General features: G+C 34.7%; 2 protein-coding genes across 13 annotated transcripts in view; one reads left to right on the top strand and one right to left on the bottom strand.

Moving 5' to 3' along the window:
- Positions 1 to 629: 629 nt before the first annotated feature.
- Positions 630 to 26,496, bottom strand: LOC127875388 (uncharacterized). Of its 3 annotated transcripts, XR_008047389.1 has the most exons (8): positions 26,436 to 26,496; positions 7,716 to 7,922; positions 6,267 to 6,464; positions 5,686 to 5,933; positions 5,023 to 5,178; positions 4,285 to 4,461; positions 2,242 to 3,877; positions 630 to 1,832 (listed from the first exon to the last, which is right to left on the bottom strand). XR_008047389.1 is itself a non-coding variant. In XM_052420440.1 (7 exons), exons 1-7 carry the CDS (start codon positions 26,479 to 26,481, stop codon positions 3,755 to 3,757), a joined length of 1,155 nt encoding a protein of 384 aa, XP_052276400.1. In that variant the 5' UTR covers positions 26,482 to 26,496; the 3' UTR covers positions 630 to 3,754. The 3 variants fall into 3 exon arrangements, 2 of the variants coding, with proteins under 2 accessions (XP_052276400.1, XP_052276402.1); XM_052420440.1 differs by having other exon boundaries at positions 630 to 3,877; XM_052420442.1 differs by lacking the exon at positions 26,436 to 26,496 and adding an exon at positions 11,173 to 11,340 and having other exon boundaries at positions 630 to 3,877.
- LOC127875386 (ninein-like protein) overlaps positions 6,339 to 26,496 on the top strand; it is a 101,974-nt gene continuing 81,816 nt past the window's right edge. For 6 of the 10 annotated variants that reach the window (XM_052420437.1, XM_052420435.1, XM_052420434.1 and 3 more), the window contains exons 1-4: positions 18,298 to 18,452; positions 19,357 to 19,563; positions 21,786 to 21,981; positions 24,981 to 25,177. In XM_052420437.1, coding sequence (XP_052276397.1) covers positions 19,369 to 19,563; positions 21,786 to 21,981; positions 24,981 to 25,177 — 588 coding nt within the window. In that variant the 5' untranslated portion in view covers positions 18,298 to 18,452; positions 19,357 to 19,368. The other 4 variants (XM_052420428.1, XM_052420432.1, XM_052420429.1 and 1 more) reach the window with 4 other exon arrangements.

Genomic DNA, 26,496 nt, shown 5'->3' with positions numbered 1-26,496 from the left:
TTGTTTTAGAAATCAAACCCAAAGCAGGTGCAATTTCTTTACGTATGTAAAACCGTTTCGTTGAAGCGTAGTTGGCTGCTATTGAGACATGATACAAGTAATCTATGCGTTTATTTAAATTGAACGTATAAACCGTTTGTATAAAACTTGTTTAGTATGAAAGCGCATCTTTAGCTATGATCTGTTTCTAAAGTCTTCCAATTCAACATCCTGTTGCAAATGCTTAAAGGATATTTCTACAAAAGTGGGTTTTGTATAGAATACTGTTAGGGCCATCGTGGTTACAAATTAAAATCCAGTGGGCGACAATGCGATAGTACGATGGCGACAATGCGATAGTACGATGGCGACAAGGCGATAGAACGATGGCAACAATGCGATAGTCATATCGTAATGTCGCCATCGTATCATCGCATTGTTACTGTTGAACATTCTCGCGACAGTTCGAAACCATCTGAAACTAAGAGTCGAAATCTAATTTATTGAATACCATTTTTTTTTTTAACAATATGCATTAAAATCTAATGACAAAGACATGCTGTAATATTATGTTCTTCAATGACAAGATGGGAAACGTTTTGCTCTATATTTTGGGTATATACAGCTTTATGTTCCGTACAAGTAAAACAATTGCTAGCAATATTTTATTTCAAAACAGCAAAGTTTTCAACACTCACTTCCATGGTTTGATATACATGTAAACGTATTTAAGGACTTGTTCGCAGCTAGTTTGTACTTAACGTTCAACGTGTATACATATATTCATTATAGAAAAAAGGCTAAAACACAGTTGACGATATATCACGTTTTATATTGAACAATAGGAACACCTTAATTTCGACAAATCTTTAACACACATGTGGCAGACCGGTAATTCAAAAGTCCCCGCACTTCAAAACAGAACTTGTATTTATCATATCAGCTGTAGACGCACTTGACACAAATGTCTCCAAAATATCGCAAATATCTTAATGATAAAGATCTTCTTAAATTGCCAGCGTGTTAAGCCGACAGTTAAGGAAACGCAAATATATTATAACTTAAATGAGTTTATATCGCAAGCATATTCAGAGTACCATTGAACAACGTTTAGAGTGATTTGTTTAGCGCATTTCATCTGCAGGTATTGTTAGTTATGTACCGTTTATTAATGGATTTTAATAAATTACATCCGATAATTGTGCCAGAATGTTGTATTTGATTCAGCAGACCTTTTGCAAAATTCCGGTACTAAACTATCGCAATCTTAAAACAAACAAGAGGGCCATGATGGCCCTGAAAGGGCCATGATGGCCCTGAATCGCTCACCTGACTCACCAAATACAATCCCATCCCAGTTTTCATCAAGATAAACATTCTGACCAAATTGCATAAAGATTGGATGAAAACTGTGACCTCTATTGTCTACACAATGTTTTTCTAATATTTGACCCTTTTGACCTAGTTTTTGACCCAAGGTGACCCAAATACAATCCCAACACAGATTTCATCAAGATAAACATTCTGATCAAATTGTATAAAGACCTGATGAAAACTGTGACCTCTATTGTCTACACAAGGTTTTTCTATTATTTGACCTAGTGACCTAGTTTTTGATCCCAGATGACAAAAAAAAAAATTCCCAATCCATATTTCATCAAGACAAACATTCTGACCATATTTCATGACGATTGGATGAAAACTGTGACCTCTATTGTCTACACAAGTTTTTCTAATATTTGACCTAGTGACCTAGTTTTTGACCCAAGATGACCCAAATACAATCCCAACCCAGATTTTATCAAGATAAACATTCTGACCAAATTTCATAAAGATTGGAGGAAAACTGCGACCTCTACTGACTATTGGGGTTATTTACCCTCGGGACTTCGGTTAAAAACCATTGCCCGAGCACACTGCTTAACATAGAACTCTGCATAAAAAGCCGAAAACGGCCATAAAATGGACAGCCCGATTTTACTGGGCTGTACCATTGGTATAAATATAAAACTTTGCAGTGTTGGTGCGGTGCCTTAATAAAAATCTATTGGTTTAAAAATATATAACCTTTATATGAAGCGTTAAAAAGACGCAGTGCTATACAGTGAGTAGGCCTAACGCGGTTAAAAAGCGGCGTTTTAATTGGTTGATGCGCTTATATAACGATGGCGCTGATTGGCCGAAATTTCTTATTAAGGATTGCCAGTAGGTCAATCCGTTTTAAAATAGATTTTCCCACGGCTGACTTTGTAATAGTGCGACCTCTATTGTATATACAAGGTTTTTATATTATTTCACCTTGTGACCTAGTTTTTGACCTAGTGACCTAGTTTTGGACCCCAGATGACCCAAATACAATCCCAACCCAGATTTTATCAAGATAAACATTCTGACCAAATTTCATAAAGATTGGATGAAAACTGTGACCCCTTCTGTCTACACAAACAAATTGTTGACCGTTTTTCTATTCTTTGACCTAGTGACCTCGTTTTTGACCTCAGATGACCCAAATACAATCCCAACCCAGATTTCATCAAGATAAACATTCTGACCAAATTTCATAAAGACTGGATGAAAACTGCGACCTCTATTGTCTACACAAGGTTTTCTATTATTTGACCTGGTTTTGACCTAGTGACCTAGTTTTTGACCCCATATGACCCAAATACATTCCCAAGCCAAATTTCATCAAGATTAACATTCTGACCAAATTTCATAAAGATTGTATGAAAACTGCGACCTCTATTGTCTACACATGGTTTTTCTATTATTTGACCTAGTTTTTGACCTAGTGACCTAGTTTTTGATCCCAGATAACCCAAATAAAATCCAAACACAGATTTCATCAAGATAAACATCTTGACAAAATTTCATAAAGATTGGATGAAAACAGCGACCTCTATTGTCTACACAAGGTTTTTCTATTATTTGACCTATTATGTGACATAGTGACCTAGTTTTTGACCCCAGATGACCCAAATACAATCCCAACCCAGATTTCATCAAGTTAACATTCTGACCAAATTTCATAAAGATTGGATGAAAACTGTGACCTCTACTGTCTACACAAACAAATTGTTGACGGACACACACACGCACGCACGCTCGCCCATACGGACGCCGGACATAGGGTCACATAAGCTCACCATGTGACTTCGTGACAGGTGAGCTAACAAAAAATAACATTATTAATGAGTTATCGAAGTTATTTAGTCCTGACAAAAAGGTAAATCTGAGTTACTTAATTACACGACGTCTAGGACAGTAATCGATGGATTATTTCACGTATGAATATCAACAACAGTAAGTCGATGCAGTAAGGCCGGTGAGGACGGTCTATCAAATCACTGATAGAAGTATTGAGTCGCGTTCTTAGATGACTGGGCATAATGCCTGTGCGTAAAGTGTCGCCCCAGATTAGCCTGTGCAGTCCGCACAGGCTAATCAGGGACGACACTTTCCGCTTTTATGGTATTTTTCGTTTAAAGGAAGTCCCTTCTTACCGAAAATCTTGTTTAGGCGGAAAGTGTCGTCCCTGATAAGCCTGTGTGGACTGCACAGGCTAATCTGGGACGACACTTTACGCACATGCATTAAGCCCAGTTTTCTCAGAACATGACTCTATTATATCCGCCCTATATCATGCCGGCATCAGAGAGTCAACATCTGAAACAACTGTAACGTAACGTCATGCCACTCATCATAATAGAAGTCATCGACGGGTAGTATCGCAAGCTCTTCCAGTGACGTCATTACCCTTGGACTTTCGTGAGTCTCAAACGGAGAAGCGGATGGGAATTATTCTTTCCTTGCTATTATCTTTGCGGATTTTTGGAGCTTTGAGGGTCAAAATACCATTGGCAGAGAGAGAAGACGTCACTTCATTTGGGTCAACATCCTGTAAAAAAGCAATTCATTTTATTATAATGGTGACCATTATAGTCGCAATAATGTTTAGAATTACATTGATATCGACCGTCTTATGCATGATTTGCACGGTAAGAAAGTAACTTGAACACTTAATTAATTGAGAAAATAGCTGAATCATCGACACGGGTGCCTCATTAAAAGACAGGTCCCTTATTATGCCCATATTTTACCTCTAACTTTTAAACTTTAGAGCTAGATTCACAAGGTGATTGGTTGAGACCATTTTTTAGGTCAATAAAGGTCAATAAAGCATTTAGGAAAAAAGACGGAAAATGGAATGGCGGACGGACAGACGGACGGACAAAGCGACCGCTCTGTGTCACACTACCGGCTGCATAAAAATAGTTTAAACTTATAAGCATCGATGAAACTCACAGTCGGCAAGATATACTGCCGCTTGAATTCTCGCTCGATGATTCCATACGCGTCCATGCGTTCCCCGTGCTTTGCGTGCACCACCACGCGGCTATTTTTGGTCTTCAACGTGATCTCGTCGGGACTGAAGCTCGAAACGTCCAGCGTGATTCGGAACTCCTCGTCGTCGTTGACAACCTGAGTTGATCGCAGACGAAAAGTATGTTTTGTAAAACAAATAGTTTAAAAAATCGGTTATTTATTCTTTTTTCTATATACCTACATCTTAATTTTAAGACATATGTAACTTTCGATTTGTTCGCAGACTAAACGTATGTTTTGTAAAACAAATAGTTTTGATAGTCGGTTATCATTGTTAAGCACTTAAATAACGTGTTTTTTTTCGACGTTTCTACAAACGTACATGTTAATTCTAAGACATTTATAAATTTTGAGTTCAGCAATGTCTGCATTATTTTTTTCTATGAAAATTCACTTTGTGTTTTGAAAAACTTTGATGGTGGAATTTTACGACGGGAATCAACCGTACTGTACTTGCTTACGCGACTGAAAGCAGTGCTATATTTCTGATATCCGAATCATAATAAAAATGTGCAAAACATGCATATTATCCATAGTTTTCAAAAATATAAATGTAAAAACATTCCTTTTTAGTGTTGGCGCAACCATTGATACTATTTGCGACTATAAAAACCTTAAAATAAAGTATGGAGACAAAATCAGGAAGTTTTTTCTCACGTGCTCCCCATCCACTTTCACTGTGATCCAGTATTGCTTCCCTGGAGAGGCGGCGCTTTGGTCGGAGCCACTTCCGGTGCTCGTGTTGGGACCGCTCGCTGCCGATGAAGTCACGCTTTCTTGAGGATCGACTGTGCTGGTGGGTTCGGTTGTACCCTACGGAAATCAAAACATTACTTAACGGAACGAACTGGACGATTTTAGTGAAAGATATGGCCATTACATGCACAAATGAAATTTTAAGAAAACAGAAGCGTGTATCATTAGGAGCAGCCCTACGCACAGGGCGCGTGTTTTTTTTTATCTCAAATCTTCCACTCTTAAGACTTTATGCATTAAATAACTTTTAACAAGAAGACGTCATGTCTCGTTCAAACACTGACTCTTTTCAACTTTGATCAAAGTGAGATAATCGAGTCTTAACACTAAGATCGAATAACTTCAATGGGTTCTTTCCAATGATGTTAGAATATTATGCATTTGGAAACCTACGTATTTTTTACCGAATTACCCACTTATTTGAATCCCGTTTGGCGCAATCGGTTTTTGTACATTTTACTTCAATTCAATGACGTATACCGGTTCATGATTTTAATGCATTAGAATAACAACATGTTTATGGGAACAATAAATAGTCAAAGCAGGGTTGAGCCGTGCTCCAACCTTTGGTAGAAGATTCCCCGTCGGTAATATGTAGAGGCCGGATCTGCCGAGGAGGTTACGTAGGTCTGACGGCTTCAGGTCGTCCGGAAGTGGATCCAGCGTCTTACCCTGGGTGCATTTCATGTATGTGAATGTGCGTACCCTTGGGAACAACGACCGGATGTAGCGCCGTAACTCTTCTGCCGACCACGTTAGCGGAAGCTTGGACGACGTCCGTAATCCCCCGACAAGCTCATTCTTGGGGATGCCTGCACCGTAAGAAATAACTATTTTATGAGTAAATGAATGTATTTTCTGGCGTTTAGGATTTATAAACGGCAATGGTGTTAAGCACTATTAATTTAGAACTGTCTCGGCATAAATAGCATACGCGTTTTGAACGGAAACTTTTGATAATTAATCCCGATCTAAAAAAATAACAGAAGAAACCAAATCCTGGTAAAGTTTGAAGTTTAAAAGGCAAATACGTCTGAGTACGTCATTACATTAAACGTATTTGGTTGTGAACCTATGATATTTGTTATCATGTTGTAAAAAAAAAGAATCCGATAATGTGTACGTCAACATGTTCTTGTACTAACCTAATTCTTCCTCTTGAAGTTTGATAAAATCCACTGAAAGTGTGTTGGTGTGTCTGTCGTCTGGCTTGAGGCATGTGATCTTCACGGACGCCTCTTTGTACGGTCGACCACGTGACCTCTTTGTTGGTATGGCAACGCCCGGTGTGCTGGCAGTCGGCGAGTTCAGAATGTCGTCTGACGAGCGTTTCAATGGGTAATCTGAGGTAATAATATTAACGTAACGGTTTGGGGGTTATATAGAAGGGACAGTAGAATATTTAATAGTTAAGTTAGAGTTAATAATATGATTTGTATGTGTTTTCTTCAAATGTGATCGTTATGTCTGATTATTATCTTGGATTGTTTTATACCATTAATAATAAACAGTGGCGTAACCAGAGGAAAAAAATAAGTAAAAGCTGGACAAACTTATAAAAAGTGTTTCTTACATAATTTTCAATTTGAAGTGGATCTTTGGTCTAGCGGTAATGGACTAGCTTTAAAATTAAGATCACAGGTTCGATTTCCGTAAATGTTGACCCTAACCAAATTAGTTCTTATCGTTTCATATAAGATAACAATTTTAATATGATATATCTTTTCATGCAAAAGTCTGAAACAATAGTTTTAATGCAGATTTGATCTTATCACACCTTTTTTGTTATGCGGTGAATGAGCGGAGAATACCATGGACTGCCAACTCGATCGTTTAACTTTGTTTCGAGTAAAATTATAAGTTTTCATTATTTCAATTTTTTAAAGGGTCAGGTTTTGAGACCTTACATAACAAAATGCAAATAAAATAATAGTCTGAGAACGAATCGAAATTTTCAGCGAAAGAAAACAAAGAGATACACTTCAATAAAATCATAAAGAGATAATTGAGCAACAACGACGCAGAGAATCGCTAATTGCGAAGTCATATGACGTCATTTGTCTGGCGTCACAATACACGAATTTTATACCGCAAATGCACAGATCGCTAATTTTTGTTCATTTATGATCATGAAATGAAAAAATTGTCTGTTTTAATATAAAAATATTTTAAATTTAATTCGGTGTTATATAAAAGAAACATGTTCTTATTTTCGTGGCTTCGACACTCATTAAAATATGTTTGAATAAACCACTAATCAAATGCCAATACGATATCTTACACTGAAATCTCTAAATATCCACTATATCATGACTGTTTGAAATTGGCTTTGTGCCATTGTCATGATTGTGCAAACTAGACGTTGTCACAGTTGTGAAAAAACCGACACATGTTGTTCTTCTAGAATATTTAGCGATTTCTACGTTTAAAAGGGACAATTTAGTTTAACTTAATATGATAATGCAGATCACAAAAGAAAGTATATGACAGAGGGTGTCCATGAAGATTCCAGCAAGTTATCCCTCATGTACTTCGTCAGAGTGGTATTTAAGTGTTAACTAATTAGCGACGAGTTATGTGCAATATTTCCGAACCCGAGAACTGTTCCCGAAAGGTGTCGTGTTCCCCAGTGTAGTAGCTATCGTAGTAGAAGTTCTCGCGGGTGGGTGAGTAACTTCCGGTGTCGTCATCGCTCTCCGCCGACTCGCGCTCCGTCTTCACCCGCTGTTGCCACAGTCGGTCGGCGTAGTCGTCCATGTTCCGGGTGGCCGTGAAGTCATCCAACTCCGACAGGCATTTCACTGAAAACATTTACTTCAATGGCGAAAACACGTACTTTCAATGGAAAAAACCTGAATTACAATAAAACACGTTATTTTAAAGGAAAACACGAATTCTGATAAAAGTATTAGGCCATATTAAGAACGATTTTTGAAAGCTCATCTACTAAAATTCACTCTTTTCAAATATCATACCATTGATTTTCATTTTATAAATTCGTTGAAGAATAAACTTGGATTTGTTATTGTATCTTCGAAAGTTTCGTATAACAATTTGTGTCATGCATCATTTATCAACAAAGAAATAAGGACTTGGTTTCTCTTGGTAACACGGTCTGTAAGCCATGAAAGTGTTTGTAGCTCTATATCATACGTGTACAAGATAAGTATTGATGCAAAGCATCAAAGGGCGTCGGGAATTTTAGTGTAAAAGGCACTCAATGAAGTTACATGGAACGATTTTTTTCTACTGTAAATATTAATATATTGGCCGATTATTTTAAACAAGATAGAAAAAGATACTGGTATAACCATTATCTATAATTTTGTGTTATAACCCCCAAATAACCATTATTTATGATGTTGTGTTATAACCCCCAAATAACCATTATCTATGATTTTGTGTTGTAACCCCTAAAATATTTCATAGTTCATTTTATTTACATTGGTTTCCTTTTTTTTACTGGCATCCGTGTGCAGTTTTCATTAATGGAACAGAACTGTGTAGGTTTTAAAAAATCTGCTTCATCGTGTAAGCGTAATTTCATATTTTTCTCAACTTCAATGGAAGATGATTCTGAACTTATTCTTACGTTGCTCGTTTACGATAGGGGATGAGTACTCATTTATATGAAAACACTGTAAACGTTTGAAAAAAAAAATGAATGAAAACTGTAAATTGCATAAAGAAGCTGCATTTCACAATACTTTGAAATTCAGTTAAAGATCATAATAGATTTATTGCTCCGATATTCATCATTTTCAATAGGGTTCGAGTAATACTGATGTAAAAACACTTAACAAGTTTGGAAAGATTCAGACGAAAGTTGTGAAATCTTTTAAACAAGTGGAAATTGTTTATTTTGTCAAATTTAATAGAAAAAAATCAGGACTTATTGCCCCGATGTTTCCCATTTTAAATGAGGTAAAAATGCTCATTGATATGAAGACACTGTAAGTTTGGAAAGAATCTGATGAAAAATGTTGACATAATCACCTAACCAAGCAGTTTTTCACTTCTATTTTTAAATTCAAAGAGACATAATTCTGGACCTATGGTCCGATATTGCTCATATAGAGTTTGGGTTGGGTCCTCATTGATAAAAAACCTGTGCAAGTTTGGGAACAATCGGATGAAAATTTTGGACTTCGAGCAACGATTTCAAAATTTCTCAAATTCTAAGGAAGATAACTATGGACGTAATGGTCGGATAATGCTAAAGGGCCCATACCACCTGGATATTAATACGTGTCGCGCTTCGCGCTCTATATGTGGTTCTTAAAAAAAAACTCCGAGAAGTGCTTGACTCTAGGGAAACGGGTTGCTGGGACACAGCTTCTCCTTGATAAGCGGCTGCTTCCTTTATCGCAACTCATTGTTACAATCAATAAAACGTGTCGCGCTTCGCGCTCTATATGTGGTAGGGATAGAACTTAAGACCTATGATAGAAAACCATAAAAATACATGGATAATAGATATGTTGCTTGCATTTATTTGTTAATATAAAAACACGTGTATTTTTTATAAGATATTTAAGTGATGTAAGAAAATTAAATTAACGCTGCCACTATGCGGCATCCATTAATTTTTATAAAAATGTCCAATTGTAGTAAAATGGATTTTAAAATGTCTACATAAAATAAAGCTTTATTATATTTATTAACCTGACTGAAAAAAATTGTCAGCCGCCGAACTGTTCCGTTCGTGCCGGAACCCGGGGGCCTTTAGATGATTACTGCGGAAACAACTTCAGTCTAACGCTCTCCCAACTGAGCTATTCCGGCTGACATCATTTATGTACTGCTACTTGGTGAAATTGTGTATAGCGATCGCTATTATATGTCTATTAATAAACTAATACATTGTACGTTTTAGTTCCATTACGCCTTCCAATAAACTCATAGGTCGTCAAATATCGTACTACATTGATTCTCCACTAAATAAGCAAATTAGAAAGACCACAAAATAAATATATTTTGATTATGTTTTGTTTTCATACAAAACCAGAAAGTTTCGCGTATTTGCCCAGTCCCTGTGATCTTTCCCCTGTGATCAGTTGTGCATCAGTTATTAATTAAAACAATTAGCTTTGCATTATTGGCGATAAATGTTGTAATAAATGTAATAGACACAAATGCAGTACTAATTTACACTAATTTACACAAAAAATCACCACTATGCAAGATATTCTTAAAACAAAAATATAAACATTGATCCGTTAAATAACTTCTCCTCCCATAAGCGAAACAAAAATGCATTACATACTAGTCTCCGCTCTCCAGAGCGACGCCAATGATGATTACATCTACGCATTCTACAAAATGTCACAGAGTGGGTCTGACTTTATTTTTCTGTTCATATTCTGTATATCAAGGACAATCAAACCCATAGCTTTAGAGTAACTAAGAAAACTGCTGAAGTGAAGATTATCGATTAAGAGCCAATTAACATGCAACATGTTTTATTGGATCGAACAACAGCATGTACTTATCAGTATTTAGACGAAAAGCGATGTATTTTTGTACGGCACTAGATTGAATATACGTTCACTTCACATAAAATTATGTTCGACAAATTTTTCAGTAACATGAGTAAGTACGAGCTATATTATGTTCTATAGTTGCACAAATCTACTAACTTACGACACATTAGATCATCTGTATATATATGTGTTTCATTTGATTCATTCTTATTTCCTTATATATTTAGCTTATACATATTGATTTTATCTAAGACATATAATAAAATTACAAATTTAGTACTGTACCAACATTAATTAACATTTTGAGGCATGCATTTGACAAAAAAGAACGTACAATATGTGTTTGTTTGTCTCGTTAAATGACATAATAGCAAGTATGGCTTTAAGTAGGACTATGTTGTAAGATATTAAATAGAACAATAAACTTAAATAAGTAGAGCTCTAAAACATGCATCTTGATTATTTTCTGTTATACACGTACTATAACTATATACAATATGTAAAAACAAATTTTCGCTTTGACGTCTTCTTTAACATATTTATACTTAACTATATGAAAACACAGTACCTGGTTTTTGCTCGTCCATATTGTTTCTGTATGTTATTTGGAGTACACGCGTGATAAAATGAGGAGGCAACTCGTGTTGCGAGAATACACGAGGAAATCTATTTATAACGCGATTGAAATCTATTGGATTATTTCTTACGCGTACATATATACTGCTGAAACCATTGTGTCACACCGGTCTTACTGACCTGTGTGAATGCGCGCTAAGGATTGTGGTAAACGGACTTTTTTCCATCATGGCGTTGGTAAACATAATAAACACGGAAGTGAAAAATGGTAATTAATTATTATCAAAAACAGGCCCCATCAAACCGGGCCAGCTGTAATATATACATGGATGCAGTTTGTGCTTCAAAAGGAGCCACTTTTTATGTCAGTCTATTGTTTGTAAGAATCACTAAACACGTAACTTAGACTAACTACACACATTGCAAGACTGTATCTTCGAAATAGTAAATAAATCAAAATCATAAATAAATATTTATAATTAAATACCTGCTAAAATTTTAGAACGTAAACAATTTAAAATAAACGCTGTGAACATTACAAGGAATCTTACATGTAGGCCTCATGTGTGAGAGGATTAATCAGGGATAAAATAAATGGAGTTCAAAGGATCTAACATTTTGAGGAGGACGTCATGGTATCTTGGACATTTGGCACTTTCATATATTTATTTAGTAGATACTGAAAATGCTGAATGTGCTAATTGCAACATCAAAGACGAGCAGGTGAGATTTTTACAGCTTTATTTTTCTTGACAATGACATAATGTATGTTTTCCATTTAATTTATATGGCGCTCTAGTCTTATTTATAAGACGCGCAAAGAATTTAGAGATACTTTTTATATGGGCTAAATTCTTTGCTACAAACATTACCCATATAAAAAGTAGCTTAATATTTAAGAGCGTCAAAAAATTGGACTAATGGCGCTCAATTTTAGCTCGGCTGTTTTCGGGGAAAACCCTAGGTATTGTCATAGACAGCTCGTCGTCAGACGTCCGCGTCGTGCTAAAACCTTTACATAGGCTCAAAAATCAAAGTGCTTCCACCTAAAACATTGAAACCTAACATGTATATGCACCTTGATGATTTCTACACACCACACCCATTTTGGGGTCACTCGGTCAAAGGTCAAGGTCACTAACCTCTAAAAATTCTTTTAATAAATTTCATTTATTCAAAACTGCACCGCAGCCTAGCTTGGCACCCATAATGTGGTGCTCTTGTTTATATATAATTTTAAAAATGTATTAATAACCAGAATAGTTGATGCATGTATAAATAAAAAGATACAGCCATGAACAGTGTGTTTTAATTTTTAATAAATATGCTTTGATTGCGTATATGCAAAACAATGAAGTCCATATATTGTTAACTGATTTTTAAAATGTTGAATGTCACACATTACGTACCAGTCCGTTTATGTACCGACACTTTATGTACCACTATCTGACACTTTATGTACCATAGTTATAATATAAAGAGATAACTAATTTAATATGAATGTGTGTTATTGATGAAATGTATTTTGTGTGATAGTATTTATGAATTTAGACTTATAGATCTATATTGGCCATAGATTTTATATTTTGTCAGATTGTCTAAGTGTCACTGAGTGTCTTAGTTTAATTTATTAGCCCAAGTACATGTAGTACTTAATAAATGATTTATTAGTCTTACCTGAAATTGAAGTAAATTATAAAAATTCATTTGTCTCTTATCTTTTCCTGACTAAGGATTATAAAGTCTAAAATGTTTGTCTTAAATTGTATAATTGAAATGTGATACTTTGAAGAGAAGAGAGAATGACCTTAATGTTCAAACTGTAAAAAAATCAAATTATTTCCTTCTTTAGACTTTAATCATGTTTAGAGAATGACCTTAATTTATTAGGACTGCTATGAATGAATGGAAATAACACCTATATTTTATGTAGGTGGTACGTAAAGTTTCAAAGTGCCGGTAGTACATAAAAGGTCTGGTACATGTACATAAGGTGTTACACCCTAAAATGTTCATGGTATCAGTGTTTCAATAATGTAGTGTTTCTTATTATGTATTGCTTAGGTTGTTTTGTTTCAAATTTCAAATTTGCATTTATTTTAAAGCATTTTCATTCTTTTTGTGTATTCCATGTTTTGTGTAAGGCGTAACAAAAATAATTGTTTGTTTCCGGTGGCCCGACCCTACCTAATTTTTTGCCGCCGGTCCTAATCTTTTTTGAGCCCAAAATTCGAAAAAAATCGGACCGCGTATTTTTCGGCGACGGTCAATAAACTTGTCAAACTTGTCTACGTTATCCGCATATCATTTTTATTGTTATTGAAGCGCACGTGGTAGCTGGCCAATCAGCAATGAGTTTGCTCACAGATGATATTGGGTCATTCATGCGCAGACACTGTACACTTGGAATACACAGTCAGTTGATCTTGTCGTCTGCCAACAATATAGCGGCCGTTGGCAAACGTCGTATTTAAAGATTAGCAAATCAAAAGAAGCGTACCAATAAATAAATTATTTCTAAGGTGATTACTTAACACCTTTCTCCCGACTATCGATCTGAATTAACGGATGATAATTAAATAATTAGTTCTATTTCGACGATGTTACACCTTTTTGCCGATTATCGTTTGAAATTAAAAGGTGATAATTAAGTTGTTTTTTACCCACAAAAATGCTATTGTAAAGCAATATGGCAACCACACTGTATACTTGCTAGGTTTTGCAATGTCTGCAGTCAAACGATATGCACATTTTAATTAATGTGGCAAACGCGTACAATTTTTCGGACTGTCGTTTTCGGATACAGTAATTATTTTTCGTCGATTATAATTTATTTTCGAAGTTCTTTATAGAAGAAATAGAATTACGAATGCACATGCGGTGATACGGACGGTGTGGTTTCTAATATTTTAAATTGTATTCACCTGAAAATACAATTGGACAGACTATAAAAAAGAACAATTAGTAAAGGCTCTGGATGGGTTGGTGGATCTGCCCTTTATTCCTGTTGGATTCCTGCGGCTGCGGTTCCAAGACCCCCGGCCTAATTTTCAGGATTTCAAATTTGGAACAATCGACACCCCTATTAAATGTTCATCTATAAAATAACTTATGTTTGTACTTTGACAAGTACCATACTAATTATTTGTATATTGAAAAATGTATGTTACATTATGATATGTGATATGCCCTTGTTGTCATTAAAAGAATATAATCAAGTTGATATTAAATGTGTATATAATTATTTCAAAACCAGTTTTCGCGCAGCTCAGCTGGTCGGCTCAAAGAAATTTTGGGACAGCGCTAGCCCTGGTAGATAGACCTCACGACACCAGAACATAATATAATCTGAAAATGTGGTCCTTTGGAAGCATAAACTGCATCCAAGAAATATAATAGCACACCCAGTTTGATTGGGTCTGTTCATGGTGTTAATGTTACATGCAACACCACTCGCGTCCCCCAAGCATGGCTTTTGGGCTGTTTAATATATTATAAATTATAAATAATATAGTATATACTCCATGATTCCAGAGGAACGGAAAGTATAACAACACTGAATTCCTATAGACACTGAGGGTCAAGCTTACTGCGACTTTAGTAATGCCTTTTATTGGTAATAAAATGGACTATTAAAGCCGCTGCCAGAAGTCAACATTAAACTCGGAAATAAGGAAAGCAACAAATGCAAAATTAATGAACAGCAAGTTTTTATTTCATTAAAGCATTTAAATAAAGCCATATTGCAGTACATACATCATCAAATTTATTGTACATACAGTTATACACAAAAAAATGAGAAGAAGATGCACCATGTACGACATTTTCTAAAAAAAAAATATTTTTAAAAATAAAATTATTTGCCTACCTACCTACCCTAATTTTTTTGGCCATGTCAGTGGAAACAAACATATTTTTTTGTTAGGCCTAATAAGGTGAATTATGTTGTACATGGCATCAAATATTAATTCATGGTCGCTATGGTGTAGAGAATGATGTCCGCTGGGTAGTAGACTAGTAGTAGTAGACTAGTAGTAGTAGAAGTAAGATCAGTAGTAGTAGTCGTAGTTGTTGTTCTTGTTGTAGTAGTAGATAATTAATTAATTAGTAGTAGTAGTAGTTAGTGCTGCAACAATACGCCAAAAACCGTATTGCAATATATTGTCAGTTCAAAAACCCGTATTGCAATATATCGCAATAAATTGCTAACTTGTACCAAAATTATAACTTGCCAATTACCCAGTAATCCCATAAATTCTAATTTTAAAGCAAATTCTGGTAAAAATTTACTATAAATGTGCTCAAGAATAATAAGAAACACAAACATTCGCAAATTTTCTAAAGTTTCAAATACATTTTTGCAATTGTTACTATTTAAAGATGTGATGAAATAACGTCCAACCAGGGCGTTTTTCCCACTGAACACGCGTAATTCAGCTGACGTGATGTTCCCGTTTTTATACAACACCAAATACACCCATACTTTCCATGCGACGTTCTACATGTCTGTATAATTTTCGCGCGCTTTTTATTGAGACAAAGGATAAAGCACTTTTTATTTGACCCTATAATTTTTAATTGTCGCCTTAGCATTCAAATTTGGAAGCGTGTTTCTGAAATTCGGATTACAAATAATGCTCAAATCAGAATCGAACAAAACATTTACAGCTGTGCGCAATTAATTCAACGATAATCTGTTCAAAAGCATCGAATGAATGCTCCCATGTAACAACGCTACTCCGTATAATACACTTTTTAGAATGCTATTTTTACGTAAAAAATAATTTACACTTCTTTGTTTTGTTTACCTTTTTATCATTATTTCGGATGGCTTTTCTGGACGAAATGTGAATGAATTTTTGTAAAATTTTCGTACCGGTATGATGAAAATCATATCGCAATACAATATGCGGATTGCGTATTGCGATATATACCGATATACCGGTATATTGTTGCAGCCCTAGTAGTAGTAGTAAGAGTTGTAATGGTTGTGTTTGTATTTGTATTGAATTCTGATAATACAACACAATGATGCTGCTGCTAACGATGATGATGATGATGAATATGATAATGCTGCTGCTGATTGTGATGAGGATTATATGATGGGACTTTGGTATTATAAAATTTGTGAGGTTCAAACACAAAACCTGTTGGTTAATAAAACTTCTCATTTTATGACAAAAGAGCTAGATTGTAGAGTAAAAAATAAGTATAAAATTCCCTAATAGGAAAGCTACCATTAAAGGACCATGACTTGTGGGCTTCAACAAAAGCAATTCATGAAACAGTTATATCTCTTTCAAATGCATTCAATATTGCTGTTCCAATTGATATGCTCAGAAATGCTTCTGGATGGGCATACACCACTAAGTACTTTCCTTCAGTTATTTCTTCTAAAGACACATTAACAACACTGTCGCCCTTAGCAGGAATTCCGGACGCCCGCCCTAAGATGTTCCCTCCCCAGACATTTCCCCCATTTTAGTTTTAGTGCTTACATTACCCCCCCCCCCCCACCCCACAATAAATTTATAATGGTTTGGTTGAAGTATAATCTTGATTTATTATCAAAATGATTATTTTGCTTATGTAATCTTATGTAATAAACTTTTTATATGAAGCAGCTTGTTTGTTGTTTTCTTTGGATTAATCATTCATTATTTTTGTTAAACTGTTTAAGGAGTGCATGTAAATCATTAGAAAGACGTGCATGTTGGTGTACTAGAGGAATACTAGAGGAATACATGGGATATTCTCAAAATCTTACACATGTTGTTTTTAATATAATTAAATAGGATCAATTGATGAATTAATTCAGTTTGAGTCAACTTGGGCTGGGTTGTAAAACTATAGTTTTTTGTTGTTTTTAATCCAATTAAATAGGGTACTATGTAACTGTCAAAGAAAATATGCATTCATACGCATATAAGCCAAGTTTTGGATGTCACTGATATTTTCAATTTTACTAGTACCTAATTAAGACTAATTAAAACAGAATTGGACTTTCCTTGCAAAGTATTTATTATTAATAATATAATAAGCTAATGTAATCAAAACATTGATATTTTAATAATTTAACTCAATTATATTAATAATATTTAAATTTGCCCCAAAAAACTAGGGCAGGTAGATAGGAAGGATTTTTTTTTGGAAAACCAGCAGTGTTGTCAGTGTAAAATATTTGTAAAGCTTCTTCAATTTCAGTTTTACATTTTATGACCTGCAACATATTCTATGCTACTTTATTTTACTATGGTAAGTCATTAAAGTGTTATTTATTTTTCAACTATGTAATGTGCTAATCTCATAAAATGAATTACTACCCCATTTAAAGATGACACCTAATCTAAATTCATTAATACAATAGTTATAATTGTTTTATTGTAACATACTATTCCACTAAAAAATGACCATCATAGAACATCAATGCTGTGCGTTTACTAAAATTTTCATTGATCTCAATTATTTAAAGAAAAAAATCTATCAGGCACTTATAAAAAAATATATAATTAGGGTGAAAAATTTAACAAACTGAACAAGTCAATTTGAACTTCTCTTGCAATTCAAATGGAGCCACTTGAAATACCAAATTGTTCCCATACTAGTCGGCAATATAGCTATGACATTGTGTCTATTCATAACATGCATCAGATACACCTTCTGAAACTTTTTAAGCGGTTTTGAAAACGCTATTTCATTGCAAACTTTCGTCAATAAAGGATACATGTTGTTATACAACCGAAAGTGAAAGTACAGTTTAAAAAAAAATGAATAAAGAGCGAAATTGTTGAAAACTTACGAAAATTTTAATTGATACTTACATAAGACCGTAAGACTGAACAAAATTATACTTAAATTTTAAATCATAACATGAAAGTTTACTTATAAAGCAAATTCTTCATTCATCCGCGGACTTCTTTGTGTCGTAGTCATAAATGCCTCCAAATGGAGGTGCGTGATGCGTCTAAGTATAGAGGTGATAATAACGTAGTGACGTCACCATCTATGTATAGAATGCTGCTGAAACAGACTATACCACGAGTTCTACCGAATGAGCACGGGAAATTTTCCGTAAGAGACTGACTTACACATATTTCACAGCATATTGAAAGCTTTGTAAACAATATTGAGAAGCAGTCTGACGCGGGATCGAATGTCAACAACATGTCGAAACTATAAATTACTTCAAAATATTGCGGAAATTATGAATAAAATCTCAATTATTCTGTTGCTTCCAACCAATGAAAAAAAGTTCCAAAAGTTAACGAAATAGTAAGTACAATAAACACTGAGTAAATGACGAATTATCACTGACACGAATAAAACACATGTAGTTTAAATGGTTGGCAATGACGCTTTGAACGTTGAAGTCGAAGCATTGGTGTAAGCAAACTGTTTCTCGAATTTTAATGCACATAAATTGTTTTGCCTGGTCTTATATTAATCATCAATAAAAGCATTTTTATGACATTACGAGGATATAAGCAGCCACATTTGTATTTAGAAAATATTAGTGCTAGTTGTAATATTCCCTGACTCCATGATTAATTGCAATAATTCAACTCTCAGCCTCAAAGACCTCGTGAAGAGGCTGGTAGGACCTGTAAATAAACTCTGATTCACACACTGCTCTTGTCTTTATGAACGAGTGAATATGGACTCCCAAAGCTGCCATAGTAAAAATTATCAAAAGCTCTGGGAGTCCGTTTATATGGACTAACTCCCAGATAAGCTATACTAGTAGGTATGAGCTGTGCATATTTACTATCAAAACTTCAAAGTATTCAACAAGAAATAGAGTAAATGCCGAATGAAGAAGCTCAAATCTAATGTTTTGACTCATCTAATAAATTTATGTTTAAATTTATTATGAAGATTATGTTTATTGAACAATGACTTGTAAATTTAATAACTATTATATCATATCTATTAATGTGCAGATTAATTGGTTAACTTTTGACTAGTAGCAGAGATATGCTACAGCATCTAACATAACTGACTCTTTGTGAGTGTTTTGTTAAAAAACCTTATGTACATTCTGTCCATGCCACACAGCTTTCCATCAAATAAACATCATTGACATTCATTATAGATTATTCCAATATTAGATGTATAGAGTTCTATTTTATTTACTTTTTTTATATTCGCAAGTACATTGATCTTCACTACATATCAGTTTCAGAGCAAAATGTCAGACTCGAGGCTTTCTGAATCCGCTGAGCATGACATGTACCTGGCTCAACTGAAAGAAGTGTTTGACTCCTGTGATCAGACTGGTTCTGGTAGCCTCAGTCGAACAGAACTGTTTCTTCTGTGCGAGAAGTTACAACTAGAGGAACAGTCTGAGTTCTTTGTGAATGAGCTTCTGAAAGACACAGAGGAGGTTTGTGAAATGTTGTCTGCCTATCAGGTTACGCATCCCCAATTAATTTCCTTCTTTGTTATTTATAGAATTTGCAATCTTTGATATCAAATTTCACCATGACCGAGCGATAAGCCACTATATCACTATACATGACTGGAAAGGTGGTTTCATAAGCTTACAAGAAACTGCATTTGAAAAAATTCTATACGCAGTAACTCAAAATAATTACCTTAGAACATATGCACCGGTTTTGACAGCTACCGGCACTGCCATTTGAAGGCAAACACCATGCCCTACTATTGAGGCTGGCAACCACCAACATACAAAGAAATGCACAAATCAGGTCTTTTGCCCTGTGACTTACACATGTACCTTTAAACTGATACCAAAACTTATCATTTTAAATACATTTTTAAAATCTTATGCACCAGGACCTGCATCATATGTGCTTAGTAGAAAACTGATTGAATTTGCTTTTCTTAGCTATTGGTATTGATGAACCACCTGCTTAAAGGGTCATGTCGACAGTTCATTCGGTATACAATTAAAAGAAATACGGTTATCTTGCTATCTACCAGAAAAGAGAGAATTAGCATTGTAATAATAGTCTTACATTCTTTACCATGCAGAACACGCAACCGTGTGTAAGGCACAACTGACTATTAAATGCTGCAATAAATGATGCATAGTTTTGTTATCAAGAACATGTGACAGGACATTAGCACCCCTTTTAACAAGTGTGCTATCGTTTTTCTTGTGTCTGCAATATCGATCACAAAACAAATAGTGTTACATTTGTATTTGCTATTCAAAATATTTATAATTTTTATGATCCTGAGCGCAAGGAACACGGCCCTATAATTTCGAAATGTGTAAAGGTAATTCTTTGGAGAATACGCGGGGTGCTGTAAAGGAAGATTTTCTCTGTTTATGTGTGCTTTTTGGTCTGTTAATGTGTGCTTTTTTCATTGTCTTAAGTTGTCTCCCTTTCATGCTTAAAGTATCAAGACCTACAAATTCACTATTATCATTGACACTGTAAAAAAAGTTTAATACAATACTGACTGATTGGTGTATAAAACTATTGGGGCTTTAGTTTAAAACCTTTAAATAAGTATTGCTTGAATATAAACTCAATCTTGTACAATTTCTCTTTCACATGAATTATAATAATACTTTGGTGGCAGATAGGATATGATTCTATTAAAATACTGCTGCAATTTCAAAATTTATATATACCTTTCAATGTGATGACATATTTTCACATTCTCATAAGTTTCACTTTGCTTCTCAAATAATTTGAACAGTCCTGACAACTATGAAGCACGAAAACACCTCAAATACATATGTTAAATAGTTTATTCAAATATTTTAATTGCTATTTAAGCTGCCTTGTTCACACCTAATGTTCCCCGCATGCAGTATGTTGACAACAGCCTTTTCAGCCTGCAAGGTTATCGGTTGTACTTGTAGTCAAGGCTTTTTTCTTCTTATTGGATAGAGACCTAAGCCTGTTTTTATGACCCCGGTAGGGTGGCATATAGCAGTTGAACTGTCAGTCAGTCAGTCTGTCTGTCGGTCTGAAAACTTTAACATTGCCAATAACTTTTGCAATATTGAAGATAGCAACTTGATATTTGGCATGCATGTGTATCTCAGCGAGCTGCACATTTTGAGTGGTGAAAGGTCAAGGTCATCCTTCAAGGTCAAAGGTAAAATATATGGCTTCAAAGCCGCGCAGTAGGGGGAATTGTGTTTCTGACAAACACATCTCTTGTTTATTATGAAAAGAAATATTGCTTACATATCTGATTTTTTAAATTATTAAAAAGCTGGTTTAAGTTTGAAATGATATCTTTGGGTAAAAAACTGGGTTATACAAGGTATAGTATGGTATATTTAGGAGAAAATACAGTCCAAATGCCTCTTTCAGTTAAGGAGCATAGCTTATTTGAGGAAAAAGGTGCAGGCAATGTATTATTTCATTAAAATAAGCAATTTGACATGATTGACCAAGCTAACCCAATTACATGTACTGGAGATAAAGAAAAATGATACTTGCTTGCCCATATGAAACCTTTCTATATGAAGCCTGTCTATATGATTCAGAGAATAAGAGCAAGCATGATTCAAAATGTGCAATTCTTGAGAGCTAATTTCAATCACTTTGCATTACTTTTCATTAGAAGTGTTTTATTTTACAAAAACTGTTACAAAAGCATGCCTTACTTTATTAACAGGTCTCATTTGAGGACTTTCAGACCTCATTTGTCAACATCCTCTGCCAAACTTATGCCACAAAGGCCACATCATCAGACGAAGAGGAGGATGAGGATGAAGAAGATGAGGAAAAAAGGGATGAGGAGGCATTATCAGAGTCCAATGCCGAGGGGGAAAGTGATGTAGATTGTGAGCAAACAGAACATGAAGACCCTGGTAAGAAATCAAAAATTGTATGTTTCTTGCATTTAAACTCTTAAGTTTTTAACAATGATTGTTTCCTGTGACACATTTAAGATTAGTGTCTAAATAATAAGTTATAAAATACCTAAAAACAACCCCTGGATACTTTTTGGAGACTGCTTCCAGTAATACACAATTGTTTTCAGAAGTGTAAAATTTATATAACATAGTTTATCTGGGTATTACTATTAAATACCCTTATATTAACTAAAACTATATGCTAAATAATAAACATCTGTGTGATAAATCATACACTATCAGTGTGATAACTCTTTCACTATCAGTGTGATAATTCGTACACCATCATTGTGATAAATCTTACACCATCAGTGTTATACCTCTCACACCATCAATGAGATAACTTTTACACCATCTTCAACATCAATGAGATAACTCTAACACCATCAGTGTAATTACTCTTACATCATCATTGTGATAATTCTTTCACCATCAATGAGATAACTTTTACACTATCAGTATGATGACTCTTCACCATCAATGAGATAACTCTTACACCATCAGTGTGATAACTCTTCGCTGTCAATGAGATAACTCTTACACCATAAGAGTGATAACTATTCACCATCAATAAGATTACTCTTACGCCATCAGTGTGATAAATTTTGCACCATAAGCATGATAACTCTTACACCTTAAGTGTGATAACTCTTACACCATGAGTGTGATAACTCTTACACCATTAATCTGATAACTCTTACACCATCATTGTTATAACTTTTACATCATCAATATTATAACACTTTTATCAGCAATGTGATAACAATTACAATTGTACCATCAGTGTGATAACTCTTCCCAATCAATGAATTAACTCTTACTACATCAGTGTGATAACTCATACACCATGAGTGTGATAAATCTTACACCATCATTGTGATTACTCTTGCATCATCAATATGATAACTTTTACATCATCAATGTGATAACACTTTTATCATCAATGTGATAATACTTACACCATCAGTGTGATAACTCTTACACCATCAATGTGATAACTCTTACACCATCACAGTGATTACTCTTACACCATCAGTATAATAACTCTTATACCATCAGTGTGATAACGCTTACACAATCAATCTGATTTCTCTTCAGGGTTGTCATTATGATTGTAAACAAAGGATTATTTTGGAATAGTAACCGATTCGGCTGGGGGTCAAGGGGGCTGCCTAGGCCCCGTTGTAGGTCCAGGGCAAGGCCCTGGTAGGGGGGTCAGGGGGGCAAAGCCCCCCGACCGAAAACGAATTCTAGACATTTTAGGGACAAAATACTGCTATTTTCATAGCATAAAAAGTTCAAATGAGGTCTAAAAAGAATAGACATTTTTTAGATTTTCACATTTTTAGTATACTGTACAATGTAAAAACATATTATATTGATAGATCTTTGCATGTTCCAATTCTATCCATTACCCGATAATCCTGTATTGTTACGTTTTCTTTTTTTTCAAAACCAAATTACGGCCAATATTGACGATGAATGTCGTCCGCCATTTAACGCAAGTGCATATACAAATTGAATTGTGGGATTGGGAAATTCCCATTGAACATGCGTGAATCACGTTACGCGATTTGAGAGCATTGAGAACCGTTTATATTTAGTAATTACAACAAATCAACGACTCAATCTAAACTGTTACATGTACCTCCTTTCAGAAAAGTTTGCAAAAGTGAAAGTGAATATCTGAGAATAAAAACGCGTCTTTCTTTAAATTTTACCGAGTACTTTTCATACCGGATCGTGATATAACTTGTCAGGTCATTCTTGCATGTATACCTATATGTATGCATAGTTTGGCAATCTCAAAACACATTATTTACCTACATGTGTACTTATTACATTATGTGTTATGACCATTTGTATAACAAAATTTATTATTTAATTGAAGTATTTTCAAATGCATATAATTAAATGTGTTATCCGAAATCATTTTCAGATTTCATTATTCATGGAAAAAAGAAGAAAATTCTAGCAACAGAGACACATATATCTCGTGTTTTTCATGTACAGATGATAATCATGCCAAAATTAGACTTCATGTATAACATCACGTAATTCTTCCTCGGGGAAAGCGTGGACTTAAATATTTAGATGCTGAATGAAAACTTCATAGCGCAGAGGTCGCTAATATATTTTATTTTGGTATAAAATCGAAAAGCATTTTATAATATGTGGAAACACACTCCCTAACTAAAAAATCTAGTGAATTACGCTCTACAGTGCTACATTCATTGAGATACAGTCAGTAATAATCTGTGAAATGTACAGCTATTTGATACAGTTTCACGTGGGGTCGGCATGTATTCGGCTGCCTGTGCGCTGATTGGTTGACGTGCTTACCAAGAAGAATTTGATTGACAGCTAGAAAAATCAATATTGGCCACTCGCTGAGAAATTCATTGAAAACAGTAGCTCTTAGGCGGAGGTAACGGACTGACTGAATGACCGGGTGTCGCTCTACTATACTACGGTTATTCCTTGTCAATTATTGTCGGTTTGCGTGATCAAAACTTCCGATTGCAATTTTAAAGATTCGGGAAAAACAACCGATTTTCTGGCGATTTTAACCGATGAATTCGATCGGCAATCGGTTAATAATGACAACCCTGCTCTTGCACCATTAATATGATAACTCATACATCATCAATGCGGTAATGCTTGCATCATCAATATGATAACTCTGACATCATGAATGTGATCTTTCATCATCAATGTGATAACTTGTGCAAGATTGTTGCGGTAATTAGTGCTTCACAGTTGTTATAACTCTTGCATCATTTGTGTAATAAGTCTTACATCATCAGTGTGATAACTCTTACCAGACACTGGAAATGGAGACACTTTTCTTTAAAGAAATTATAAAAACATGATGTGTGTCCCTTTCAATTGAAGTTAGCAAACCTTATATCAGCAATACAATCCTGTATTAATGCTGTATACTATAATTAAAGGCTTAGGAGTGAAGAGAGAGAAGAGCCCATTGTACAAGTTGGGGGAGAAGCACTATGGTCGCCTGTCCATGCCAGCAACGGTTTCAGATGGCGACGAAGACATGACAACTCTTGATGAGGAAGACATAGAGGTGGCCTCCTCCACTATGTCCCTAAAACATTCCCTTGTGGTTGATGAGGCCTCTGACACAGATGAGGTGAGAGGTCTTGTGATTACCGGTATAAAGTTTAATAGGGCCTTTTTGTGGGAAAACTGGGCTTAATCCATGTGCATAAAGTTTTGTCCCAGATTAGCCCATGTATTCTGCACAGGCTAACCAGGGATGACAATATCCATCTAGACATGTTGTTTGTAAAGGATATAGACTTCTTCTAAACAAATTATCAGTAGCCATTGGAAAGTGTCCTCCCTGATAAGCCTGTGCAAACATCACAGGCTAATCTGGTATGACACTTTACGCACATGCATTAAGCCCAATTTTCTCCAGAATGAGATTCAATAGTTATTAAAAAGGTGGCCACTTACAATATTGATGATGGAATACAAGAAAATGATTCCCTGGTGTACTTACATTGGAAAAAGAAACTAATAATTTTTCACTTATTCTGGCTATGTGAAACAGGCAAATATTTGCTTGTTATACTGATTATTGAAAACATGGACATAATTCACTGCCATTCTGACCATTGTAAACCATGAAATATTACCCTGTTGTACTGATTATTGAAAACATGGAAATAATTCACTGCCATTCTGACTATTGTAAACCATGAAATATTTCTCTCTTATACTGATTATTGAAAACATGGAAATAATTCACTGCCATTCTGACTATTGTAAACCATGAAATATTTCCCTGTTATACTGATAATTGAAAACATGGAAATAATTCACTGCCATTCTGACTATTGTTAACAATGAAATATTTCCCTGTTATACTGATTATTGAAAACATGGAAATAATTCACTGCCATTCTGACTATTGTAAACAATGAAATATTTCCCTCTTATACTGATTATTGAAAACATGGAAATAATTCACTGCCATTCTGACTATTGTAAACAATTAAATATTTCCCTGTTATACTGATTATTGAAAACATGGAAATAATTCACTGCCATACTGACTATTGTAAACAATGAAATATTTCCTTATTACACTGATTATGGAAAAGATGGAAATAATTTAGTGCAATACTTACTATTGTAAACAATGAAATATTTCCTAATTACACCGATTATGGAAAAGATGGAAATAATTCACTGCGATACTGACTATTTCAAACAAGGAAATATTTCCTTATTACACTGATTATGGAAAAGATGGAAATAATGCTCTGTTATACTGACTATTGTTAACAAGGAAATATTGTCCTATAAAAATGGGGTATAAGGGTATCACGTTTACAGATTTTTCTAAACGTTTAAACGAAATTAAATAAACGAAACATTACCTTTTAAACGGTATCCCTGCGTCTGTTTTAAAAGCATCAGTGCCATCGCATCTTCAAACTG

The sequence above is a fragment of the Dreissena polymorpha genome, chromosome 3 (genome assembly GCF_020536995.1).
Source record: "Dreissena polymorpha isolate Duluth1 chromosome 3, UMN_Dpol_1.0, whole genome shotgun sequence".
NCBI classification, from domain to species: Eukaryota; Metazoa; Mollusca; class Bivalvia; order Myida; family Dreissenidae; genus Dreissena; species Dreissena polymorpha.
Note: the sequence above shows the minus strand (reverse complement) of the source record. Positions and strands in the feature narration are given on the sequence as shown.